The following is a 26,323-nucleotide window of genomic DNA, read 5'->3' on the forward strand; positions in this document are numbered from 1 at the left end:
TGGAATGGATAGTTACAGTATCTTTGGACAGCTTTGCCTGCTTTTGGAGGGATGGGCAGTGAATTTATATGCCAGTTAATACTTTTTAAAGTAGATAGTCTCTTAGAAGATTAAGAATTGGGTCCCAGAGTAGATTTTTTGAAGCCCGGAAGAAATACAGGAAAGAATGGAGAGAAGTCTAGACATTGGTTTCTGAGGCTTGGTTCCCTGGCATTGAGAGATCCTGTTGGCACATGGGCTGTAGTGTAGGGGTTGTGGATTATTATAAGTTCCAATGATTATGATTCTACAGTCAGAATTGCGTTTATATCCACCTGTTTATAGAGGTGGATATCAAAACTGTCACGTAAGTTGATGTGGGGCTGAGCTGGCTGCTGGTCCTACTTTGCCCCTTTCAGGAAGATCTCACGAACTGCCAAACTCATGTAACTCATCCTGTGACAAGATGAGAGAGAGCCAACTATCTGGGATGTCAGATAGGCAAGTCAAAGCAGAAGCATGTGGTAAGCAATGCCAAAGTACATTGGAGCTGCTTGGGCAGCTAGGAGGAGGCCGCTGTGCTGGCTTCGATAGGTCTGTGTGTGTGCCACACGTAGTGGTCCTGACTCGGACACGGGTGATGGGGAGAGGTGCTCAGCATGGGTTTCCTCGTGGCCTTTGTTTCCCTCGAGGGCCATAGCCCTTGGCCTTTGTTCATGGGGACTACACACATCCCTCTTTAGGATTCCATCTGTAGCACCCAAATTGGCTTAACATTTGTTGGTGGTGTTATTGGGGTGTGTTGAACTTATTTTATGATAGTTAAGACCCTTAATTTGATCCAGTTTCATATAGATAATAAGCAACTTGTTTTGGGAGGCAGAACAACCCTTTAAAATATAAATTGTCATTTCATTAAAAATTGTCTTAAAAAAATAACTCAGGATATACAAACCAATCAGACCCTTGATGTAGTATTTCTTCCATTGCCTCATAAGTAAAATCACCACATTTTGTTAACTATTTATTCATTAGAATGCTAGCATCAAATGCCATTCTGAATGTATGGGACTATGTTAGAAAGACTCGGTGTTTTCACTGTGAAATGCTATGGTACCCTTGGGTGAGGAGGCACCTAGCAGCCAAGTTAAAATAATGATGGCTTACTGTTGACTTTGACACTTTATTTTATTGTTTGTAATTAAATAGTAGGAAATGCCTGGCATCCATGTTTGAACAGTTTTGAAAGCAGAACTTGAAATGTTTAGATAATTCCCAGCGTGAGTGATATGTGCCCTGTGGGTACCTTTAAGCTGTCCATTGGGCTGACATCGCTATAGAATGTTAGTGACGTTCTTGGTAATACTCATGCTTATCTACACTTTAAAGACAATTCTAATCTTAGTGAACTTGAACTGGACTTCTAGGAACATCTTTATATGTAATAGTACTGTCTTGTTCTTGTGTGTGACATTGTTAGGTACAGTTTCCCTGTATTATGTCCCATAAAGTTAATGTTGCCTTTTCAGAATATTTTCAGATTTTCTCACTCACCTGCACTGGTTGCGGATGTGCAACACCTGTTGGTTGACACATGCATGTGTCATGATGGCAGCATTAGTGCCCCGAACTTAGAGTTGGATCTGAGATAGTTGCATTTCCTCCTGTACGTGTAAGGAAATTCTCTACCTGCACAGAGAAGAAACCATCCTGTTTTCCTGTCTAGCCGCTGACACTTAGATTATACTACACGATATTCAGGATGTCTGATGAGCTTTTTCTTGAAGGAAAACGACATTGCATGTCGTTTTGTGTATTTTTTCCTTCCAGTTTTAGGACTTACTAAGTAAAATCTCATACCATATGGATTGATAAAACTTCTGTTAGAAGAATATCTTTGTTTTTTCATTTTGTTTTGTTGTTAATTTAGTTGATTGATTTTGACTTTTTGAGACACAGTCATCCCCCAGCTTTCACCTCTTGAGAGCTGTGATTCTAGGTATTGCCACCATGCTAGGCGCATTTGTGAGCTTTTGTGTTGAAGCTTTTCGTTTTGATTTCTGAAGTGGCTCTGTGCTATCCTTCCTGTCCCTCCCACTCACCACATGTGCTCTCTACCTAAGAACCAGTAGTCTTGTTTTTGTGACGGTTGTCTAGGTGTTTTTGAGGTGATGTAGCGCCAATGATGAACCTCTAATGGTGAATCCACGTGCAGGACTGACATATACTTCCTGCTGTGTCGTCTTTTGAAAACGTTTAGTTTTATCAGTTCCCTATCTTTTTTCTTAAGCATTACTTTGCAGGTATTCCCTGTTGAAGGCTGGAGCGTATTTTTAGGAGCATAAACCACTGAGGAATCTTGCTTGTAGGTGTACATAAAATAGATAGCTTTGCTGTAAGATCTGTTGTTTCTTAAAAAAGCAATAACCGCAGTAGAAATAGAAAGCCTCCACTGTGTACTTTTCATCTGAAAGAAACACCAGATCCCCAGTTTGGCAGAGGTGGGGTACAATGTCAATTTACAGTTTTAAGAAAGTCTAGGGAACTGTGAGAGGTGAGCTGAAGGATGAACTGGCTTTAGAATGCACTTTAAAATGATATATGTGTTAGTTTCTTTTCTTGTTGCTGTAATAAAAAGCTGTGACAAGCAACTTAGGAAAAGATTTTATTTTAGCTCACTGTTCAAGGATCCATCATGGCAGAGAAGTCAGGTGGCAGGACCTTGAAATAGCTAGTCACATGACATCTGCAGGCAGAAACACAAAGCATGCTGCTGCCTACTCCTTTCTCCATTTATACAGTCCATGTCCCTAGCCAGGACAAAGTGCCATCATGGTGAATGGATTCTCTTACCTCAGTGAAAGCAGTCAAGGCCATCTGCAGGCAAGCCCAAGAGGTTCATGTCCCATGGGAGTCTAGATTCTGTTGTCAATTAACACTAGCTGCCACACTATATAAAAACAAAAGCAGCAGATGCCCAACAGACCCGTGATTAAATTATAAGAGAATATAAGAGTTAATGAATAATAACAATATATTCTATCAACTCCTGCCCCCCAAATTAACTATTTTAGGAAACCTTTTATTTTATCTTTCAGAGAGATAGGGGGATCTGGCACTTAGCCAAGCAGCAGTTGAATGGATGTGAGTGAAGACATTCATGAGCCATGAAATCTTCAGAGTCAGTGGTTTAGGATCTAGTTCTATGCCCTCTGCTGTTTTTTCACAAGTCAGTAACACATAAGTCAGTACAAGAAAAGGATATTGAACTCAAACTATCCAGTCTTGGTCATTATTTTCTTAGTAACCATGGGTGCTTGACCCTTAATTTGGAACCTCAAAATAAATTTTGTGATTAGCTTTCATTTATCTACTGGGAATTGCCTTGATCTGCAACAAAAATCAATGGTGCTAAAAATATGGTAGTCCTTATGGGAACACAGCAGCCACTGCAATGCTGTGACTTCAGAGTAGCCAAGATGATCTTATGTAAGGAACTCCCTTTCGTTTCCAGTTGTCTGTGAATGGGCTGTGGCCTGGTTACCTGCATTTTAGCAGCTCCAGGAGGTTGGTGGCCTAGTCTTAGATTCTACCTGTGGGGAGGGTGTTTTTCTTTCATGGGGATCATTGTGACAGGAGACTGCTCTTATGAACTTGGCTGTGCTCTTGTCTGCTTGATAGCCAAGTCTGCTCTTTGCACACTGGCATGGCAGTGTTGGTCAGATGTCCATTGCCCTGAAAACCATGCCCCCTAAGCTGTGGGCAGTTTGGGCTCTTGATCTCTTATTTCCTACTTGTGAACTTATTTTAGATGCCGAGCACATGGGGGTGAAAGTTTCCTGTCATTTGCCTCTTGTCTTCACTGTTTGAGGCTGAGCCTACTCTGGGTCTTTGCTTTTGATCCCTTTAGTACACACAGATGCCAAGGATTGTGAAAACAACTAAAAATAAACTTAGAAAACTCCAAAGCCTGCTTTGTTGCTGTGGTTAAGCATCTGCTTTTAAGGACCGTGGCAGTCTGGGACCTGCGCTTGAACTTCCTGGCATCCTGTTGAAGGCCTAGCTCGTGCTGAAGTCAACCCAGACATGTCACTGCTTTTGGGTCAGAGGGGTTAAGATTTGATGTAGTGTTACTGGACAGTGCTGAAGTTAGAAGACATGATGTGATCAGCATAGTGCCTAGAGGTCCAGAGTTTTGGCCATGGATCTGGGTTGGAAAAACAGTTTCACTGCCTACTCTAAGCAAGATGAGTTTGGCTTAGGTAAATAACTGATCCTCCCTAAATCTTTCTTTGTCTTGACCATACATAGTTTGGCTCATGTAGTCAGAAGTTTCTCCAGTCCTGCCCAGGTCCTGTGTTTCTGCAGCCACTTACAAAATAATTACTCAGAGGCTTGTATTAATTACTAATTGCATGGTCTATGGCAAGCCTCTTGCTAGCTAGCTCTTATATCTTAAATTAACGCACATGTTTTGTAGATTTACCTGCATCCCATTATGTGTTGCTGCTTGGGTGGCTGGCTCTCATCTCTCCTCTGCCATTCTCCTTCCTGTCTCTGTCTTGGATTTCCTGCTATAACCTGACTTGCCATAGGCCAGAGCAGCTTCTTTATTAACCAATCATAACAATACATAGTAACAGCATACAGAAAGACATTCCACAGCACTTCCCCTTTCTGTCTAATCAAAAGGAAGGTTTTAACTTTAACATAGTAAAATTACATATAACAAAACAGTTATCAAGCAAGAATTATAGTTACAATATCTAGTCTATTTGTATTTAGCAAAATTAAAGAAAATAATCTATCCTATATTTGTGAGTCTAAAGTTTCATATCTAATTTATCTTTTATCATGACCAAGGAAAATTATAACTATCTAGCCTTCAACTACATCAAAGACCCCAGAAGGATATAAGTAAACAAGGGAGAGCATTGTAAGCAACTTCCAACAATCTAGAATGAGAGAGACAGCTGGCTGCCTGGACAGTCACCCAAAGTTCCTCTGCAACATTGGGGCATCCATCTTCAGCCTGTAGACCTAGAATTTTTTTAGCTACTTCTCCCTGTGCCCTGTAGAATATTTGGCAGTCTCCTCTGTGAAGCGGGAATCTGAAGAACCATCTTGTCTTGTTTTGGCAAAATGTAGTGGTCATTTTTCAATGGGTACTGCATGTCTAGCCTATACAACATTTTGTCAAGCAGTCCAGGCAAGAGCAGTTTCTTGCCCAAATGGCCAGTTCTGCCAAGAAGAAGATAAACTCCATATGGAGTGTCTTCGATGCCCATCTTCCTCTTTGAAGTAAATTGGTGCTTCCAGGAGCAGATCTGTCTCATTGTCCAGGAAAGTCTAAGTTTTTAAAACATTTTAAATGCCATATTCTCTAGGTCTTTGAAGTGTTTGAAGATTACCTACCTAATTGAAATATATCTTTACCTAAAAACTTAACTAACATGACTATAAATTTTATTGTCATAGCTAATTATCTGCATTTCCTAATTATATATCGCAGTTTCAAATGAGCTGCACAAATATAATACCTTAAGCAAGAGTAGAATATACATACAGTATAACAAAATTAACTCTAAATTTGTTGCAATAAACTAAAATCCATAGCAATGTAAAGTATTTTAAACAATTTGTTGCTCTTTAAAAGAAGATTCAATAATCTACCTTTTTATCCTATCATATCTATATCCTACATTTCTATATCATATCCCCAATTCTTCTTTTAGAAAGAGATTGCAGTGATAATCAACCCCCTTTAAATAAAAATAAACATTTATAAACAATATTTTGGGAATTTGGACATAGCTTCTCATACTACTTCCTGCTACTTGAGGGTGCTAGCAATCTTATGGGGATCCTGAGAAAATTAAGAATTATGGTCAAGTCCTGACTGGAGTAGTCTGTGATGCTGCATTCTCTGAGCCAGTTGCCTTGAAGCTGTTTTGGATGTTGAATCATCTGGAGACCTCTCGGTGGGCCTTCCTTGATCAAATCATATTAGCCTGGAAGCAATCCATAGGTTCTTGTCTTCTGTGGAAACAAAAGCAGAATCTCTTTTCCAAAGCAATATATCCTTAGACATAAATTTTGAAGTCAAGATACCATATATATATATATGTATTGGTTTAACTTAGCAGCCTTTTCAATCAAATGTCTTTCTGTGGTTAAAAATCCCAATGACAACACAATCCAGATTCCCTGTGTAAAATCCATCTTTACATGGCTTGTTTTTATATTATTTTTACTGTCTCTTTAAAAACTTTATTTTTTAAAATGATTTCTTTATATAACTGTATATATTCCCTTTTCTCTCTTCTAAGCCTGTGTACATTTTTACACATACTATAAACAGTCTTTTTGTGAATCTGTTGCTGTAAACTGTAGCATGGCGAGGACTGAAACAGCAGCTTTGGCTGCTGACTCCGCCCATCTCAGCTTCCCAACATGGCAGAGGTAATTCACCACCAGTGCTGGGAGCCATGCTCTCTGCTGACTCTGGGAGGCAGTGGGTCCATGCCTCCATCCAGCAGCCTATAGCCCAGAAACTTTCTCTCTCTCTCTCTCTCTCTCTCTCTCTCTCTCTCTCTCTCTCTCTCTCTCTCTCTCTCTCTCTCTCTCCCCCTCCCCCTCCCCCTCCCCCTCCCCCTCTCCCTCCCTCTCTCCTCTTTCCCTCCCTCCCTCCCTCCCTCCCTCCCTCTCCCATGTTACTGACAGGAAACAAAACAAACAAACAACAAAAAAAAACCCTTTGTATCTTGAATGAGAGAGTGCTCCAACTCATTGCCGACAGCCTTGGCTCTCTACAGTTGGAATCTGAGGAAGGAGGCAAGAGACAGAGCCAACCAAGATCTTAACTTACAACAAGTACTGCCCCAAGCCAGCCCACCCCCTGGGCCTGGCCAAGGCTTAGCTCACATTCTCTCCTCTTGGGGTCCAGTCAGGGACCCTCCTGTCCTTCACCCTTTCCCCAGTTCAGGCCTTTCATTGACAGCTGCCTTGGTGTGCTAATGCTTCCTCCTTGTAAGCTCCTCAGAATCCAGTGACACCCAGCAGTCCGATGACGGAGCAGCCTGAAGATGACCCTTTGTCTCCAGCCAGTCTTGTTACTGACACGGCCAGCTCTGAGCCAAATGAAGACGTTCGCCGCTTAGCCCCGTCCTGCCTGGCGTCTGCCAGGCTGGACAGTGCACCGACTTGAAAGGATGATCTCGTGAACTCTCTTTTGCTTTTGTGCCCTTATGGACATGAAGTGTCAGTTCAAGCTTTATAGACCCTCAGCACCTAGAGTAGAAGGACCAGCCCAGAAAATCAATGTACTGGCCATCCTAGTAGATTCCAGAACTTTCTCTGTAGTACATGAGGTAAAGCAGTGTATGTGTGTGTGCCAGTAATGGGTGTGCAGGGCGGAGGACACAAAATACCAGTTGGTGACATCCTGGTCCTGAGGACACCTGCGCCTGGATAAAAGGCTGTTCTAGAGGCCCACACCCAGCCCACACCTAGCCTGATGACGCACATGGTGGAGGGAGAGAACTGACTCCTGCAAGTTGTCCTTTGGTAACACCCCCACCAAAAAAAAAAACAAGTTGAAAGTGAATACATTTTAAAATAAAACGTAAGAATCGTGGAGTAACAGGAGCGGGATGAGCTACACAGTGGCTTGCCTACCTCCATCCAGTGCTGCCCTTGGTACTGTCAGAAAGGATAACTCAGAAGAGGGTGGCTGGCTCCCCAGGACTCCTGAGCTAAGACACAGGAAGGGATGACGTGAGAGGCATTAGGAGGTAGGACAGGGTTAATGGGACCTTGATTGTGTATGTGTGTGTGTGTGTGTGTGTGTGTGTGTGTGTGTGCGCGCGCGCGCGCGCGCGCGCGCGCGCGTGTGCGTGCGTGCGCGTAGGTGAGGCATGCGACTCATCTAGACAGGGATGTCATGGAAATAGGAGAGTCGTGTAGACTTTCCCTGTGGTGCCATTCTTCGAGGAGGGAAACTCCTGCCACTTGGGCAGTGCATCTCCAAATTGTCTTCAGGATGGCCAGATGCTGAACTCACCTTGACTCTAGCCAGATGGGAAGACACATAGGTCCCAGGTCCTTGGTGGAAGCAAAGAACATGACCTCTTAGTGCTTCAGAAATGCAATGGGCATGATGACGTGTCTACAGTCAGCATTTGGAAAGCTGGAGCAGGAGGGTTGGGAGTTGTAGGCCATCCTAGGTAAGTTAATGAGACCATCTCAAAACAAAACAATACAGCATGAGGAATATGAAAAAGTCATCGTTTGGGTTATGATGTCAAAGGGCTTTTCCCTCAAAGACTGTGGACCAGACTTCAGATGGCAGGAGTTGGCAGGTTTTCTTCTCAGTCCTGAGCAACTTTGGGACTTGCATATCATGAGTAGGGCAGAGAAAAACTGGAAGAGAGTTCAGAGAAGGACTGTCAGTATGCCTAAAGTGGTGGGAAATAAAAACCATAATGCAGAAAAATATCTGAAGTAAAGTAGATCATTTAACTATGACAGGAAGTTGGGGGGGGGGAAATCTCTTGCTTGGAGATTTTAGCTACTGAGGCAAAGGGCCAAACTTAATACGTAAATTTGAAAAATGAGGAAACCGTAGTTAAGATTACAAAATCAAGTGGCTGGTGAGTGACCAGACCAATGATTAGGATAGGAAAATCCAGAAACTACGAAGAACCTAGTTCTACACGGGCACTTTAGTCTGCAGGGTGCTGTGAAGCTGAAAGGCTTAAGCGGACAGCGTAGCGTGTGTGAGGAGTGGTTCCCAGTCTGGATCTCATTAGAGCAGGAAATGTGCATTGCTGGTCGTGGTCCGACCTTAGGAATGAGGCCACTTTCCCACTGTCAAATTGCATACTGTGTTCTAAAACTGGATCATACATGAAATGTTGGGGCAGGAAGGAGCCTAGACCGTGAGTGGGCAGATGATCAGAGGCCAGAGAAGGGTGGAAGGCTCTGCTCTGGGCTCCAGGCCTCTAGGCTGGAAGCTTCCCTTCAGGGAGCGAAGGAGGGTGTGCTGGTGGGGGACAGAACCTCAAGTGTGACTCTCAGGTTTCTGGAGCTCTGACACCTTACCATACCAGCTTTAGATGGTCACTTCAGTAGGAGACCACAGAGCAAAGCAAACTGGAACAAGGTACTTGCCTCCAAGACCATATAGATGTGGCACCCCCGGGGGTAATGAGCCTGCTTCGTGGTGACATGACAGACACTGTGTGGAGTGCTAGCTCCTGTGGTGTATACCCTGAATCTGCTCTACGACATGAAGGTGGTATGACCTTCACCTTCAGGAGTTGGTTCATGCAAATAGGGGTCTTGGAATTTCACAGCCTTACACCCAGGATCCAGAGTCCTCCTGACCTAACAACGTTCTGCAGCTCCAAAGGCTGCCTTTCCTGGACTCATGGTTGGAAACGTGTTTCTGACATTTATAGCAACCACCACTGTGCATGACACTGAATTTCCATGAAGTTATATACTGTATAGCAGCTGATGCTGTCTAGGGTGTAGGAAAGGTTCATTTTTTCTGCTGATTAAAGAATTAGAAGGCAGGAGAGTTTGAAAGTCAAAAATCAAGGTTGACTCAAAGTGAAAGGACCTGGAGTACCCTCTTGGGGTTCTTTGTCTCCTTAATGAGAGTTTTATTAAAAATGGATCAAATGGAAGCTTGAGGACAGTTTTACAAGTTTAAAAAAGAAAACTCCCAGAGCAGGCAAGCTGTAAATCTCAGTGGTTGCCTCCAGGAGAAAGAGAAGGAAGAAAGCCCTGCCACACTGCAGCAGACAGCCACATGGTGGGGAGAGAGCTTTAGAGAAAAAGCATGGAATCCCGAAGTACTGGAGAAAACGTACTTCGCTTCTTGCCAGTCTTTTAACGGAGACAGAAAAATGGGGAAGTTGTACCTTTTGATGTAAGAACGCAGCTAAGCCGCAAGGCAGCTTAGAGGGACTGTGCTAGGGGGCTGGGATTCTGGGAAGTAAAAGTATCTCATGAAAGGTATTTATTTCCCTTATCTCTTAAGCTTGGCTTAAGGTGAGTCTGCCTTCTTGTGGGTGCTCCACCTTCCTGGTGTGCTCCCAGGTGGTAGACCCGCTGGACTGTGTTCACTCTGACGTGTTGGGTAACTTAGATGTTAGGCCTCTGCCCAGGCCAGAGATTTTTATCCTCTTGACCAGAAGAAACAGTGGGACTTGACTGCTGCTGTGTTAGAACCAGTTTTAGCTGGTCTGTCCTCATCTCCTCCTTGTACATCAAGGAACTCTTACTTTGGGTGTAAAAAGACTCCCAGTTCTTGCATGTTGTTTCAGTGTGTGTATTTGGTTGACGTTTGTTTAGGCAGAAGTGGATGTCTAGTCTTGCTGGTAAAGGGCACTTGGAGCTACATGACCTTACTGAAAGGAGGTACTATCTGACAACATTCACTAAATCCATCCATGTGTATCCGGCAGCTATCAAAGTGCATCTCTCCTCCACACAGGTTTTGAGAGATTCTGGTTGATTGATTGCAAATGAAGGAGAAAAAATTATCAGTGGACTGGAGAGAGAGCTTAGCGGTTCAGAGGGCTTACCCTGAAATCATGAGGATAAGAGTTCGGGTCCCCAGCATCCACTTAACGAGCGATGGGGGTCAAAGACAAGATTGATGGGTCTTGATGGCTTCCAACTTGGGCAACAGAATTTGAGCCCCAGGTTCATAAAGTGACCCCCTTTGTTTGCAAGGAAGCAAGACAGTGATTTCAGACTCTGTATTGTGTACACAACTCACTAAAGTATACATACTCAAAGACGGGTACTAAATAAAAACCTTAAAAATTTATTACTAAAATTTTTGAAGGCACTAGTTACAATTCTGGAACCACTTGTACTTGGCCGAGAATTTGTTTTCTTTGATGGAGGTGCTTTTCCCAGCAGGGAGCCACATCAGTTAGCAGAGCTAACAACAGACCTTCCATCTTGCGAGGGGGAAAAAAAAATGAAGTTTCAAGTCTCTGTCTTCTCGTTATTTTCCCTTTTGAGATCAGTCAGTAAACTATGCAATTAGTTGTGTTTCCTGACTTCTAAGTGTAGTTTGGGTTGTTTGGGTTCCGGGCCCCTTTCTTTCCTGCTTAGCTTTGGGGTGTTAATTTTAGTGGCCAGCCTTTGAATGAGCAGGCACCCGGGCTGGCTTTCTTGCGTTTTTTTCTTCAGATTTCTACTACATCCTGTTTCATGTGCGGTTAGATCATCTGATGAGTCACCTGATGTTTTGCTACTTGGAATGACAGAAATAGAGGCTCCGAGTAACCACACAGAGAAGCATCTCTGGTGGTTTCCAGATACACTGCTCAAAACTATGCTTTCTGATGCTTCAGATGCTTTCTATAAAAGAGCCCTGTGTAGGGGCTGTGTGGCAGTGCGGACAGAAATCACCCGGTTTGCACAGGTAACCCCGACGTCACCCACCTCACCTTCCCAGGTCCTACCAGACCAGAGCCCGCATTGTACTTCTGGCTCTGCAAGTGTGGGGCGGCGTTGAGAACACAGAAGACCCCTCCTGATGGTGCCCAGAGGTTCCCTTCTGAGTTCGGCAGTTAGCTCTCTTGCAGTACTCTAGGTCTGCCACCTGCCTGGTCATCACATACCAGCACGTAATGTTCTGTCACACTCTATTGAGAGTTTTACTGAAGCAGGGGGAAAAAAATCAGTACCAAAAAACATTTCTCCAGGTAACAATTTAATGACAAGAGGTCAGATGTGAAGGTCCCAGCATTCAGGAAGCAGAGACAGGAGGATCTCTGTGAGTTCCAGGTCATCTTGGTCTACGTAGTGAGTTCCAGGACAGCCAGGGCTACACAGAGAAAAACAAAACAACCCCCCCCAACCCTAAACATAAATAATTACAAGAATATTGGTCTTTCCTATTTTGTAACACATAACTCACTCTCGTTTCAGTCTGGGGAGAATGTGGTGAAGCTAGAAGAGAGTTCTTTTCCCTCTGCCCATTTCAGAAGAAAATATCCCCAAACAGAACAGGTAGGAGGGTGGGAGAGCTGGGAGCTAGGAGTGTAGCTCAGTGGAGGGTGTGTCGGACTAACCCTGAGATTTATCTCCAGAGCAGGCATACACACACCCACACTCAGGCCTGCGCTAAGGGAGCGGTTTAATTCCTTCTTTAAAGATAAAGATGGAGTAACCGTTCCCATGATTGAGGTGTGTAATTGTCTCAATCTTGCCAGGGGCAGAAGGGGGCTGCATTGCAGGGATGCAATGCCCAGAGTCCTTGAAAGTTGATGTGCTGAAACTACTGCAGGCCAAGTTCACTCCGCCTCCTAACGCAGCTTAAACCAATAGTAAGTGTTTTCATTTCTGAGGCCCTCCACGGACATCGCCAAGGAAAGCCATCAGCGAATGCCAAAAAACAGAAGGCCTCAAATGAGAGAGGAGTACCTGTGGTGTGAGAGAAGCCCACCAGGGCAGTAGGGGGTGACTGACCAGCTGTTACCCACACATGCAAACAAGTGGCCTTTCCAATGAAAGAGTCCTCGGTGGCAAGTTTCCTGCCAGCTGCAAGCCTCAACACTCCCTGGCCTGCAGTGGCAGGCTTGTCCTGCCGTGAGTCACAGCAATCCTGTTTACTCAGTTCCCGGGTGCCTTAGAGATGCCTTGTGTGCCAGGACCCAGTAAACAAGGGCAGAGCAAATGGCAGGTGTGCACTTAGAGTGACCCCCTGTCACCCCTCAGGAAAACAGTCCTCCCTGCTTCCTTCCAGAGAACCCTCACTCTAGAAAGGCTGACTTCGCAGTATTCAGATGGAAACCTGCCTCAGGCCCTTGCAACTTTAGGTTGTAATTGTCTACAGTTGCTTAACCTTGAGAAAGCCAGACCTGGTCTTCCCGCAGTCCTCGACAAGGGGATTTCACAGGCATGGTCCTTTTCTGTTTCTCGGCTGAGCAAAGTGTTTGAAATAACACTAGGCTGGTGAAGTAGGCTGCTCTAATGCCTTTGGGAAGCAGAGAGTGACCCCTTCCCCATTCCAGACCCCAGGTCCAGACTATGGAATTCTTGGTTTGACCACAACGGCATGGCAGCTTGGAATGTCAGGAGACACACAGGCCAGGAGAAGGTAATGCGTGAAGAAGCCTGCCCTCACCAGAAGATGAAGGTCTGAACAAATCCGGCAGAATTGCAGCTCCATTGCAGAGGCCTGGGCTGGCACTACATCCTGGGTTTTCAGGGACCTTTTCCACCTTGATCAAGTGAGGTGGCTTTGGACTTAAAGCCACATGTTCGAACTGCACAATGGAGAGCCACTAGCTGCTCTTTCTTAAATTTAGAGGGAAAGGATTTTGCTTTTGCAGTCTGATACTTAAGCTCCAACCCCAGAAGCATGAACATAGCCACACGTGTTAAAAAATACTGCTGTTTAATTGTCTAGTCATGTACTTTAAAAAGCCAATACAATTAAGACTTTGAAGTTACCTTTTCAGATCTGCCCCTGAAATCACCAACAAGCACTACGGGAGCACAAAGGACTTGTTCCCACGGTGGGCACGGAGGAAGGACATTGGGTATCCAGAAATGGGAATGCAAGCCGGTGTAGCTGACAGCCAACCCTTGCCCTTCCAGTCTTAACATGAGGATTACACAACACTGAAAAAATAAACACAAGAGATCTGCCTTCTCTTTCCATTTTCCTTTGCCCTTCCAACCTTTACTTGTCTGCTCAAGGGGCTTATTTTCTCTGTAGGTTGCCCATCATGAAAAAGTGTTTCCTTGGCATCTACAGGCCCATCCATTCATAGACAAAGGGCTTTGTAAGATGGTTGTGACATACAACGGTCACTGGTACAACATACAACATGAGTGAGCTGCAGGTATGTGGAGCACGTAGGCAATCACTGAATTGTATTAGAGACATTTTATTGAAAATGCGAAAATAGGAAATGTATTATAGCCTAAAATAAATTACATAACATATACAGCATATATTTATATCTTTAAAATATTTGTTTTGTTTAGGTTCTTTCAGTCTAGTTATTTTGACTAAATCAGGAATTTAGTGAACTGTATCCATAATTTTTTTTTTTAAAGGAAAAAACCCGCTTTCCAAAACTTAGAAAAATATACTGCACTAAATGGATTTCCAATGCACTATTTCAGGGGTATCACATAGTGACTTTGATACTTGTTTATAAAATGTCTTGCTTTATGGTGTGGAGGGGAGTACCATAGCACACTCAGTTGCCTGTCCTGCTGGGCCGTGACTACAAACGGCAGGAACAGGCAACGCATCTACATCAGAAGTTACGAGACAGGAACCTGGCATTAGACTGCTAGATTACGACTTAAAGCTCTGCTCACTGTAAAGAACGAAATGGACAGTTAGAATGCTCCACTTCTCTTGATCTAGTGCCATCTTCAGGGAAGGCGAGTGAAAAGCAAGCCTTCGGGGAAAGTCATGCGGAAGGACGCTGACACTTGGAGGGGCACTTCCGTGACACCCCTGGAAAGTCAGCTCATGTATATACACTGTGGGGAGTGGGGGGTGGGGTGGGCGGCAACTCAGGGAAACCAGGAAAACAACGCGAGATGCTGATGATCAAGTCCATCTGCGACTCTGATCCAATTTCTACAGGAGATTAAATTTCCTTTCTGCCGGCCCAATGTGACCCTCAGCTCTTCGTCTGGGAGCAGGGAGACTCTGGGCTGCAGCCTGTGGCTCACTGGTGTGTGTGGTAGATAGTTCAGGACCCCAAAGTGGGAGGGGTGTGATGGGCACCAGGTCACATCACTGTTACAGCCACAGTCTTGGGGAGCAAGTCAGAAGAGGCTGGGTTTCATTCAACCCGTTGATTCTTACGAGGCGAACACGGACAGGAAAGAGTCTGACCCGAGAGGCAACGGCACAGCCCAAGTCCTTTGGTTCCAAAGTGGAGATTGTCCAAGGGAGTAGAAACGTCGACCAAGAGGTGGCTCTATCTTTTGGGTTTTTAAGAAGCAGGGGCATGAAGTCAGCGGTTCTGTGTTTACAAAGTGACAGTCAAGACCTTTCTTTAGGTCCCCACATCTGTGAGCATACCCAGTATGCTAGAGAATTTATACGAAACCTTTAAATCAAGGCCTCTTTCATAACCAAAAATAAAAATTAAAACTCAGAAGACAACTTGCGGGGAGGAGGAAGAAAGAGATGGTGCTGTTGTCTTGAGCGTCCCTGCACGGGCCCTGGCGGCCTGTGCTTACTCGTTTTCCTCCCTCATCTCTACGATGTCCGTCACCTCCTCTGCGGGAGGCATGTCGGTCATTGCTGAGTCTTCCCCCTCGGTGGCTGACTCATTCTCCATCTTCTTTTTCTAGATAAAAGAAGACACATCAGAGTGGGTGTGTGGACAGGACACACCATAGCAGTACTGTGAGCGGGGATTTAGGGTTTGAGGCATCCTGACCCAGGATGGATCTAGTTCAATGTATTCCTTTCACTGTGGTTATTCACGTACCTGTTGTGTATCTGGCACACAGTGCTAGGTACTTTGGGGGACCCTGTCCTCCATATCCTTGCTGTCACTCTGGAATGTAGCCTTGGATGCCAGCTCCCTACAGCCCTTTCAAATGGAGGCTTTGCTTCTCCCGTGTCCTGCTGAAGCCCCGAGCTTTGACTCTTATGTTCTAGACTAGTCCTTCCATCTGTCATTGGTTGGTGTCCCCTGTGACAGCTCTGGCTTCACTCTGTCCTGCTCACTGCACATCCTAATTCCTGGTGGCCTCTCTGCCATGCTGCTTTGTCCTTGCAGAAGGTGCCTTTTTGGCAGTCAGTCACCACTCAGTCATTTCTGGGCCCATGTGGACCTTGTGTTATCAAAGCTCTAGGCAGCAGATCCAAGGGAGAGGACTTCTACTTCCGCCTGCCTCTCGCAGGACTTCCTCCTCAGAACCTGGCTCCCATCACTGCTCTGCCCATGCTGGTCCTGGCTTCTCACCCCTCCCTTGTGATGTAAATGGAACACTCAGCAATTACAACGACATTCTTTCTTGCTCTTCTTGAGTCCTATTTGCCAGAGAGAACTCTGACCTCAGGCTCAAATCTCCAGTCTCAGCAGGAAATGCCAATGTGGCTGGGGGCCCCCAAGAAGTCCTGTGCTGCAGTGCCCACTTCAGGGGGGCTGTCCTCTGTGGCAAGGCCTTCCCAGCCTGCTCTCCCAGCCCTTCACTCTTTACTCTCCTGGCTAGCTCAGGCTAGCTCAGGCTTTCACACGCCCTTCTCTGTCTTCTGGCCTTCATCATGGCCTGTTGTCAGGGGCAACTTGGCTTTTTACTTAACTGACCCAAGCAAAAGCAACCAGAAGAGCTCCCAGGACTGTCCCCCAAATTGAATGGGGATTCCCATCAGCTGCCCAACCCCCTCGGTATGCACTTGACCAACTGGCTCTGCTGTCCTTCTCCCACTAGTATCCCATTCATTGGGTGCGTCCCCAAAGCAAACACTTCACTCAATTTCATCTTAACTGGCTTTCTGAAATCACATTTATAGCCCTCTCCTCTTCAGAGCAAAACAACTCAAAAGAGTTGTCTATACTCAACAGTCTTCAACATTTTCACCCTTTTCTTCCGACCCCCTAGGCCATGAGGCACGTGACCCCTTCTCCCCTGAAGTCTACCCTTCACAATGAATTCCATCATCCATCCCTGGGCTCTCCTGATTGCTTCCCTGGGCTTTTCTTAGCAGGTTTGTTCCTTTGTAACCCCCAGCCTGAAAGCATTGATATGCCAAGATCTGCCTTGGGCTCCTTCCATCTGTCTATATTCACTCCCTGGTTAATCTCATCTAGGTGAATAACATGGGCCCTTAGATCCCAGAGAACTTCAGAAGAGATCTGAGGAAAGCTGAAGGCAGGGTGTCCAAACTTCATGGGGTACATATATTTCTTTCCTCAGATAAATATGCCCCAAACAGTTTGAATACTCTGCCTTCAGGACAGACTAGCTCTGTGCTTTCAGGTTAAGGGTCTATATAACAGAGTGGGTGTGGTGTGGAAGGGGTAAGGTAGCCCAGCAGGATTAGAATGGATTTCCTGAGAGAGAGCTGATAAGGGAAATTATCTGTGAAGGCAGAGAGAGGTCCTCCTTGTCCCCAAAGTTGTGACCAGAGGTTCTCACCTGTTTCCTATAGACATAGCACGCAGCAATGGCAACCATGGTAGATTCTCCCACAAACCCTGCTAGAAGGGAGCCCACACCTAATGTGGCTCCATGCACCCTGGAAATGAGAACACAAAGACATTCTGTCTGTTAAAACCAAGTCATGACATGATCAAGTTGATGACAAACTCAACTGATACTGCTTAAAACTAGGACTGCCACAGAGCAGTGAGGGACAGAGCAATGGTGTCCTCCATCCACTGGGTTCAGGACAGTACCTACCAGTCATCCATCTTTGTGGTGGACCCCTGTGACTTAGGGCAGAGCTGTCAGCTCCTAGTCCATTGCTATCATCTCAGCCCTAGAGACCAGTCTGTGTCCCCGTCACTAGAGAAAAGGAGTTCTGAGGGCAGGGCCTTCCTCCTCCCATGGCTTTGCACATTCCTCACCGCAGGAAGTGAGCCCTGAGCATCACCTGTGTCCAGGCTAGTGTAGATCTCAAGGCACACTGGTGCAGGCAGACAAAGCACCCTGAACTTCCCGCTCTAATATACTTGGGGATTTCAGTTGGTTATGCAGCTTTAATCCTCTAGACAGAAGACTTCAGGGCAGAGGACTCGCAGCCACATAGCTATGCCAAACGCTGCAAACACATACCCCAGGTAAGGCAGGACCACGAGGCTGGTGATGAGGACGATGATCCGCAGCACTGAGCTGGGAGCCAGGACGAAGGTTTTCTTAAGTGTCATCAACCATCCAGTGAGATGGGCCCTCACAGTCACTGTTGAGGAGAGGACTTGTCAGCTGTGGGGCTTGTTACCACCCTGCTTCATCCCACCCTCCGCTGTGGGCCCAGGAGAGCAACTCTAAGAAATGACGGCTGGCAGGAACTCCTGGCCATGCTGCTGTGACTCAGGCCTGGTCACTGTCTTCCTGTGGTTACTGATTCCTGCTTTGGAGCCTCGCTGGGGTCAGGCTCCTTTCCTACCCAGCTTCCCGCCTCCCCAGTCCTGTGTCTAGGCGGCCAGCGGTAGGCAGCTGCTGCCTTGTTCCACTGGGATCGCTGTTGTTCTGGTGGGCCTGGCTATTCCCAGGATGGCCCAGCCCTGCGCCTCTCCCCCGAGTCTAGCTCTGACCACCCACCCTCTTCTAGGGGGAAAGCTTCTAGAAAAGAGGCAACGCTGATGCTGGGTGAGCAGAGAAGCTGGGAGCAGAGGCTGTCACCCTTCTGTCCGAGAGGACAGAGGGGACGGGAACAGCGGAGAAAGGAGAATGACCTTGTCCCCATCTCCCACTATGCCTTAGGCCGGACTACCCCACCCTGGGCCGTTTTCCTTTCTCCCTCCTGTCACAGTGCCGCTGCTCACTCATTCTGTTGCCATTGCACAATGGCACCGCACATTATTTCCCACACCCGCGCTGGGCATCCAGATTGAATGTGAAGGAAGGACCAGGTGGACAGCACATGCACAACTGAAAGACACAGCTGTGCAGAACACAGACCTTGGCGCTGGCTGGGAAGAAGCGCCCTGACCCCGTTTAGGCAATGCCAGCAAAGTCTCCTGGAGAAGATACGCTTACTCTCGGGTAACTCTTACTTCCAGGACTGGTCTGTGTGATGAAGAACCTGCCGTTTTTTTTCTTTTCTCCTTGTAGTGCTGAGGGTTGAACCCAGGGTCTCAACACGCTAGGAAAGTACTCTACCACTGAGCACCATTCACAACTTTTCCGTCTTCTTGGTCTAACAGTGCATTCTGCCTTCCACGCGGGGGGGGGGGGGGGTGTAACAACGTAAAATGGATGAGGCTTATTTTCTTCTCTTAAGGGAAAGATAGCTCCGCTTCAGTTTGGCCAAGGGAGAGGGCAAGAGTCATGATGGGTGCTGATCTGATGCCCAAATCTAACACTGCTAAGGACCATTGGGGCCTGACGGCTGTTGAGCTTTTCATTGTACAAGAAGGCAGCAGAGTTGAGACCGCGGGCCACCAAGAAGAGCTCACCTCCACCCAGGAGACCACCTGGTCCCCCCTGTGCTTGCGTCTCCAGCCCCCTTCATATCACTGCGAGGGAAGGTGAACTGCACGTGTCGGGTCCTCAATGGCTGCCTTCGCCAGCTGCCGTCAGCTTCCTAAAGCTTGCTCAGCCAGTCCACCCAACGCAGCCCCAAGTCTTTTGTCAATCCCTTCACTCCTGTCCCAGTTCAGAAGATGGCAGCCTTAAGAACTGGCCTCCAGAGGCTCGGGGGCCTCTGTAGGGAGGGGCTGCTTGTTGCCCGACATGTGGCTAGATGGCATGCCCTTGGCCCTGCTCATATCTCTTTTTGTTTTTAAATGGATTTCCCCCCCTCCCCATATTTCTGATTGTGGTTTCTATTCTCCAAATTCCTCCTGGATCTTCTCCACCCTCCCAAATCCACATCCTTTCTTTCTCTAAAAAATAATAATAATAAATGAAATAAGAAAAGAAAAACAAGCAAACCAGAATAGGACAAAACAGACTAAAACATACAAAAAAGAAAAAAAGAAAAAAAAAAGGGAAAAAAAATCACAGTTTTTCTTAAGTGTGGACTTTTCACTCTGACTTCCACCCTAACAGTTCCGAGGCGTCCTTTCTTTCCTCCCTCCCTCCGGTCCTGTGTGCCTGCCTCTTGCTGTGGACTAAACCGAGCATACGGCTACACTCGAAGCTTTGTATATTTTTTGACTAGTTGCCATGCATTCAGTATAGCGTTTCAAAGAGCAGAAGCAAATGTACAAAGGTCTCCCTCTCAGTAACTGATTCCTGAGGCTTTGTTCTTGCTTCTCACAGGTTACCGGGTTAGCAGATGACCTTTAGAGATGGAATATACTTCCGGAGCACAGATAAACGACTGCGATAGCAATAGCTGATGCTTCCTGATCACTCAGCCCACAGCCCGCCTTTCTTGCCCATCAGCTCAGGCACCCTCACAACACTGAGTCAGCTTTCCTCTGCTGTATGGTTTGACATCATTGTTGGCCAAGAGCCATTTGGACCTTGTCTTCTTTTCTAAGTGTCTTTTTCTTTCTCAGTTCATCTTCAGGTTGTAGCAGTAAGCTCATTCATTTTACTTTTCTTTTAACTCTGAAGATTAGCCTACTATAAAACTGGTTCTCTGGTGTATGCTCTATGAGGAACGCACAGATTTGAGGAACCCCAATAATCAAGATAGAGGACAGGTCAACTGTTTCTCACAAATTCCACCCACTGCCCCTGTGGTTCTACTTCCTTTAATTGTGTTTGGAGCTTACAAAAAATAAGCTGTGCTGTTTGAGTCATTTGTAGGGTGGTTAGCCTGCTGGCTGGTGTCTTTGCATCCTCCTAGCACAGAGCGAAGTAATTATACTTTCGCTGGTGATGTGATTCCATTGGGCGGGAGGATAAAGTGGAAACGTTCATCCCCTGCTCCTTACCTGGTACTGGGAAGAAGGAGAAGATGCGCAGAGGAATGACGCAGAGTTCTGCGAAGGCGAAGTCTACTCCAATGATGTCTATCAAAATCTTCTCAGAGACGTTGGGGGTCCAGAACATTACAAAGCAGAGCTGGAGGGTGGGGCAGGACAACATTGAACAAGGTTGTGAGGAGAAGGCATACACAAGTGAAATGAAAAGGTCAGGTCTGACACGGTCTCTAAGTGTTCTAGAAGATGGTGAACATGCTCATTGGGCATCCAGCTGGTATTCCAGGCTTGCAGCTACACATTCCTGCCTTGCTCTCACCTGCCAGTGGGGGGCACCGGTCCACTTGCTGCATGTACCCCATGAGGATAGCCAGTGTGGCACATCCACTGTAGGTGACATCTGCATGGATAACTGGACTAGGAAAGGAGACCACTTTGCTTTCACTGAGGCTTAGCCAGGCTCTTCCATGGCTCACTCAGTCAGTTCTGGGCGGACATGCCCATTAATACACCATTTACAGCCTTAGCAAAATACTAGACTGTGATCTGAAAGTGTTCGGGTGTTGTCTGCCACACTGACATGCAGAGTCATCTGTAACCTGCTAAGTTTTAATGTTACAAGGGTAAAGGAAGGAACAACAACCACAGACTCTGGAATGCTGGGAAAGCAGATGGGCAGGTATGAAAGTTTAGTTAGCTCCAGCAAAAGGAGCCCAATCTGACAGAAATGCAGAACTCACTTTCCACTTCCCTTCCCCTCAGATTAGGAAGTGGGGAAGCACGGCCCTGGGAGGCTGGCTGAAGTCAGCTGGGAGCAGTTCATACACTGTCCTTCTGCATGGCTTGGGATTGTTTCCCTTCAGTTATCAGAGCAGATCAGTCTCTGGGTAAGGAGAAATGGTGCCTCGTATGGCTGAGGGCACAGTTCTGGGGACTCCAGGCAGGGGACCTGCCTTTTCCTCAGCTCACAGAAAGCCGTTGAGGCCCACAGACAGGAAACCAGAGCAGCTTCTCACTGGCCTAAGAAAGACCTGGCGTTCTGAAGGTTTCAGACTCCCTAAGAAGCACAGGTGACATCTCAGCCCTGTGTCACAGTCACAGCTTCCAGGCAGCTGTCAGGACCCTACTTAGACACATGAACCCACAACCAGGGGGCCCCAGACTTTGGTCATAGCCTCAAAGTCAAAGCAAAAAGAAAAGACAATGTAGAAAGAAGAAGAAAAAATAAAATAACAACAACCCTTTGTATCTCACTGGCATTCTCAGAGAGCTGGGGGAAGAGATGGTACCCATGGATCAAGAACAGAATGGAATTGTTCTAGAAGACAATCATGCAACAAGGAAGAAGAGCCAAGGATTAGGAGGATAAGCATAGAAATGAAGAGGGTATTAGCTGAACATGGAGTCAGAAGTCAGCCACAAAGACAGAGCTGAGGAATAAAGGGAGAGTGAGACGTGTGTGTGTGTGTGTGTGTGTGTGTGTGTGTGTGTGTGTGTGTGTGTGTGTATTAAAACAAGTCTAGTATTCTGATACCAGAAGCTCCAGAAAGAGGGCAGAGCGAACCTTTCAGAGGTGGAAGAGGAATTTCAGGATGGAGAAAAACCACCTTTGGGAGGCAGAGAGCCAGCAGGGCACATCCAGCAGGGCACATCAGCATCAGTGCTGGGCACAGAGCAGACAAAGCTTACAGCGCCGGGAGCCAGAAGACCCACAGGGACGGGGTTCAAGGGAAGGCAATTTCTCTCCTAGAACTCCCAACCAAACTGACTGAGCGAGCCTTGAAAGAAGGACCGCTTCCCTACTCAAGACCTTCTGTGTTAGCTACTTGTCTTAGCTCCGGCAAAATGCCTTAAGAGCACCTTCAGGGCAGCCTTATCTTAGCTCTGTTGGAGGGTTAGACCATTACTGTGGGGGAGGCATGAGGGTAGGAGTGGGAGGCAGCTGATCGCATGGCAGGAGGCAGAGAGAGATGAATGTTCATGCTCAGCTTGCTTTTTCCTTTGCAGTTCATTCAGGGACACCCCCCCCCCCCAGCCTATGGAATGGCACCACACACATTTAGGGTGGGTCTTGTCACCTCAACTAATGATGTGGAAAATCCCTCACAGGCAGGTGCAGAGGTTTGTCTTCAGGGATGATTCTAGATTCTGCTAGGTTGACAATATTAACCATCACACCTTTCAGACACACATCCCCAACATGTTCTTAGGGAATTGTCTGTTAAATCAGGGGAGTCAGGGAAAGAAAGAGGAAAAACAGAGAAGATCGGGGAAACTGCCAGGTGAACAGAGGTCATCCAGTTATACTGCCAGTGAGACATAAGAAACCTGCCGAGTCAGAATGCATTACAAGAGATATACAGAGAGAGAATGTGGAACTAAACAAAGGTTAAGAGCACAGCTAATAAAAACGATAAGACAATTATTAACTGTTTAAGATTTAGGATTTGGCTATTATAATTCATCAAAAGAATTTCCTGTAGTATAGGTCAACACAATTGCAATCCACCCAAAGGATACTTGGGGTTGATTGGGGGGCATGCCTTTAGGAGCAGGAGAGGGAACAGGGATGGAAAGAGAATGGATGGGCAGTGGGCTAAGCCATGGTTACCAGGAACAATCCTAATAGAATCAACTTTATATTTTGTGCTGATTTAATTTAGAAATGTAATGATATAACTTTGGAGGATAATGTTCAAACCATGCCATTTCCATCAAATATTTATTTCCTTTTCCTAAAATACAAGCAAGTCTTGTCTAAAACAAAACTGAGTACATTAGAAAATGAGTTGCAGTCACGTGAAAACAGAACACGGAAATCTTAGAACGTGACATCATCATTTACACTTGGGTAACTTAAGTCTCATGGAATTAGGCTGGCCACAGTGACACATTAAGTGTACATTAACTGTGTTTTCCTTACATGTGATGGGCTTTTCCCCCCTGGCTCATCGGCAGCTGGGAGCATATTCATCTGGTTTACAGCAGCAGCAGGTGTGCTACCCTTAGTCAGAGGGCTTGCTGTAAGGATTCACGCCCATTCCCACTCCCTCAGATAGAGCAACTTGGAGCTTGGGGACTTTATTACCTGAGTACCATGGAAAGTGGCCTGCCACCTTTCCCCAGTGCTGGCTCAAATAGTGTGACATCACTCATGCCTACAGCCCAGCACGGAAGCAAATTTCAAGTAACAACGTGCGAACAGCATGGAGTATGGTGCTGGAGACAATTTATCTCCCGATCTGTATCACATCCCACAAACAGATGAAAGATCCCTCTTTCAGGGCTGTTTTATGGTGGGCCCTAAATATTTTCCACAGCAGTAAAGCTATAAACCACCCCTCCAGTCTGCCATGGATCTGTGCATTGGATTTTTCCTAAATGAGCCATTCTGTTTCCTTAGCGGGTAGAATGTGACACAGAGGCCATATTCTGCTCAAAACTCAGGCTTCCCAGAGAATCATTAGTGCGCTTTGTTCTGCAGCGAGAGATGATCTGAACAGGAGACGGTGCCTCAAACACAAGTTGCAATCTCTGTGGGTTTTGCAAAATCATTGTAAAGTAGCTTTTAAGTCACAACACAGCAAAGCAAAGGAGGGTGTTATTGCATGTCAGAAGTGTGGTGGGGGCATGCTTCTGCAGCAAGTGGGTAATTCCTCCCTCTGGCCTTCCCACATGGACGATGGATGCTCCCTTGAAGCCTTTCCTGTCTTGTAGGAAGCGATCTGCTCTCTAGGGGAAGGGCAGTTAATAAGGGGGCAGATAGGGAGCATGGCCCCCGTGTTGTCAAACACACACACACACACACACACACACACACACACACACACACACACACACACACACACACATGCAGGGTCTAGCTCTTTGTCTTTAGGAAGACTGAAATCAAAAGCTACTGCTCCACCCAGCAGAAGGCCATCAAAGGGCAGGAGCCTTGCATTTGGGAGGCCTCTTTCTCCCTTTCCGTGAAGTCTCTGAAGGCAGAAACTTCATGCTTCTAGTAAAGACAAATGGTATGTTGCCTTACAGTCTTCCACAAGAGAACATTTGCTGCACTCTCTGGAATAGGACATGCAAACCACGTAGGAGCAGAAGGACATTTGCTAAAAGCTACGACACCTACATGGCGGCCATGTCCTAGCATGAAAACTGGAGCCAGTGCTTGAGAAAACAAGACTTGGGAGCTCACTCTGCAGGGGGCATTTTAGGAAGCGCTCTACTGAGTTCACCTAGTGTAGTCTTCGCTCAGAGCATGCCCTCCTGGTTGACCATGACATGCTGTGTTCTTCAAATATTTGCAGAGGCCAGTGACATTGACTTTTCCAAACCAGAATGAAAACCTAACAAACGACTGATGACGACGGGCATGATTTGCGCCCTGGAGCGGCCGCGGGGTGGATTTTCTGCTGCAGAGTTTGCTGTCCATGTCATCTCATTAGGAAGGAGCCTTCAAAATAGAGCAGCCCAGCTGGTGCCCAGATCTTGAGTTTTCTATTTATTGTTCAACCAAAGGACCCAGAGCTCCTTAGGGAAATGACCCAGCCTAGGACCGGCGCTGGGAATAGGCAAGACTATCACCATCCAGGAAGGTCTATAGTGCTAGGAAGTAAGGAAGTGCCCAGAAAGCAGAACAATAGTAGGACATGCCAAGTGGACATTAGAGCCACTGGAGTTCCCAACAGCCAAGATGGAATATGAGCAACACAATCAAACAGTCTTGATACAACCCCAAGCATACAACGAGCATCCCAAAGCCCATGCTGACAGAAACGAACAAATAGGGGAGAGAGCACACCTTCCGGCTGACCAAGGACAAATCCTGTCAAAGCACACAGAAAGGGAGACAACCGCCACACAGCATTACTGGGTCACATGATCAAAGTCAAGGTCAACAATGGTGAAGTTTCCTTAACAGGATTTGAGAAGCCAGCTGTTCCCCATTGGCATTTCAATTCGGAACACACAAGGCTTCTGTGGGGTAAGAGAGAGGTGCATCCATTGTTGGGTGTCCCGAGCACTCTGCTCTACAGTGTTGCACAGTGATCTGTGCTTCTGAATTTCCTTAAACCGATGGTTCTACATTTGAGGAATTCACAAAGTTTTCCCCATGGCCTAATAACTAGAATTAGCAGTCAAGGAGAAATTCTGATCTCCTGAAGTTAGAAAGAAGTAAAATGCATACAGCTGTCCTGAATTAAAATGCCTGGTCCAGGGCATCATTGTTATTTAGAGCATTTACTAGAAAGAACAGATGTGCAACTGGGTTGAACTCCCCCACTGGGAGGCCAGTGCTTAATGGCACGATCAGGAGTTCGGCTCGGTAATGAGGTGTTAGCAGTAACTAGTACCGAGTCCCGGCCGCCCCGGGGTGAATTCCAACCACCATTTCTTTGTATTTTGCTTCCAGGCGAAAATGCCCCAGCACCTTCATTTTCTAGATGGGATGGTACCCGCCCTTACAGGACTGCTGTGAGCACCACCCTCCTCAGAGGACCTGTGTGCTGAGTTGGGTTTAACCCAGAAAGGCAGTCTACGCCAGCTTCCTTCAGTGAGAAAGTCGGGCTGTGGACGCAGTGCTTCTGTGTGGCTGGATACCCTTAGCTCATCACTGTCTGCTTCTTCTGATCCAAGTGGCTTCCTGGGATTCCAACAAACATCACTAGTGGACTCACCTAGATATGTTGGGGTCAGGACTGACTTCATTTCCCTGTTTGTATTTGCCCACAGTTTCCACAAAGAATATTGATGAGCAAGGGTGGTAGAATTTGCCTAGGCAGTTAAGG

General features: G+C 46.4%; 1 protein-coding gene across 1 annotated transcript in view; it reads right to left on the bottom strand.

Annotated features, from left to right (window-relative positions):
• Positions 1–13,391: 13,391 nt before the first annotated feature.
• The window catches only part of Ankh (ANKH inorganic pyrophosphate transport regulator), a 138,128-nt gene continuing 125,196 nt past the window's right edge, over positions 13,392–26,323 (bottom strand). Inside the window, exons 9-12 of the mRNA XM_006979988.4 lie at positions 20,550–20,679; positions 17,776–17,899; positions 17,137–17,236; positions 13,392–15,335 (exon numbers count right to left, since the gene is read on the bottom strand). Coding sequence (XP_006980050.1) covers positions 15,222–15,335; positions 17,137–17,236; positions 17,776–17,899; positions 20,550–20,679 — 468 coding nt within the window. The 3' untranslated portion in view covers positions 13,392–15,221. The remainder of the gene's footprint in view (positions 15,336–17,136; positions 17,237–17,775; positions 17,900–20,549; positions 20,680–26,323) is intronic.

Source organism: Peromyscus maniculatus, chromosome 15 (assembly GCF_049852395.1).
Source record: "Peromyscus maniculatus bairdii isolate BWxNUB_F1_BW_parent chromosome 15, HU_Pman_BW_mat_3.1, whole genome shotgun sequence".
Lineage (NCBI taxonomy): Eukaryota > Metazoa > Chordata > Mammalia > Rodentia > Cricetidae > Peromyscus > Peromyscus maniculatus.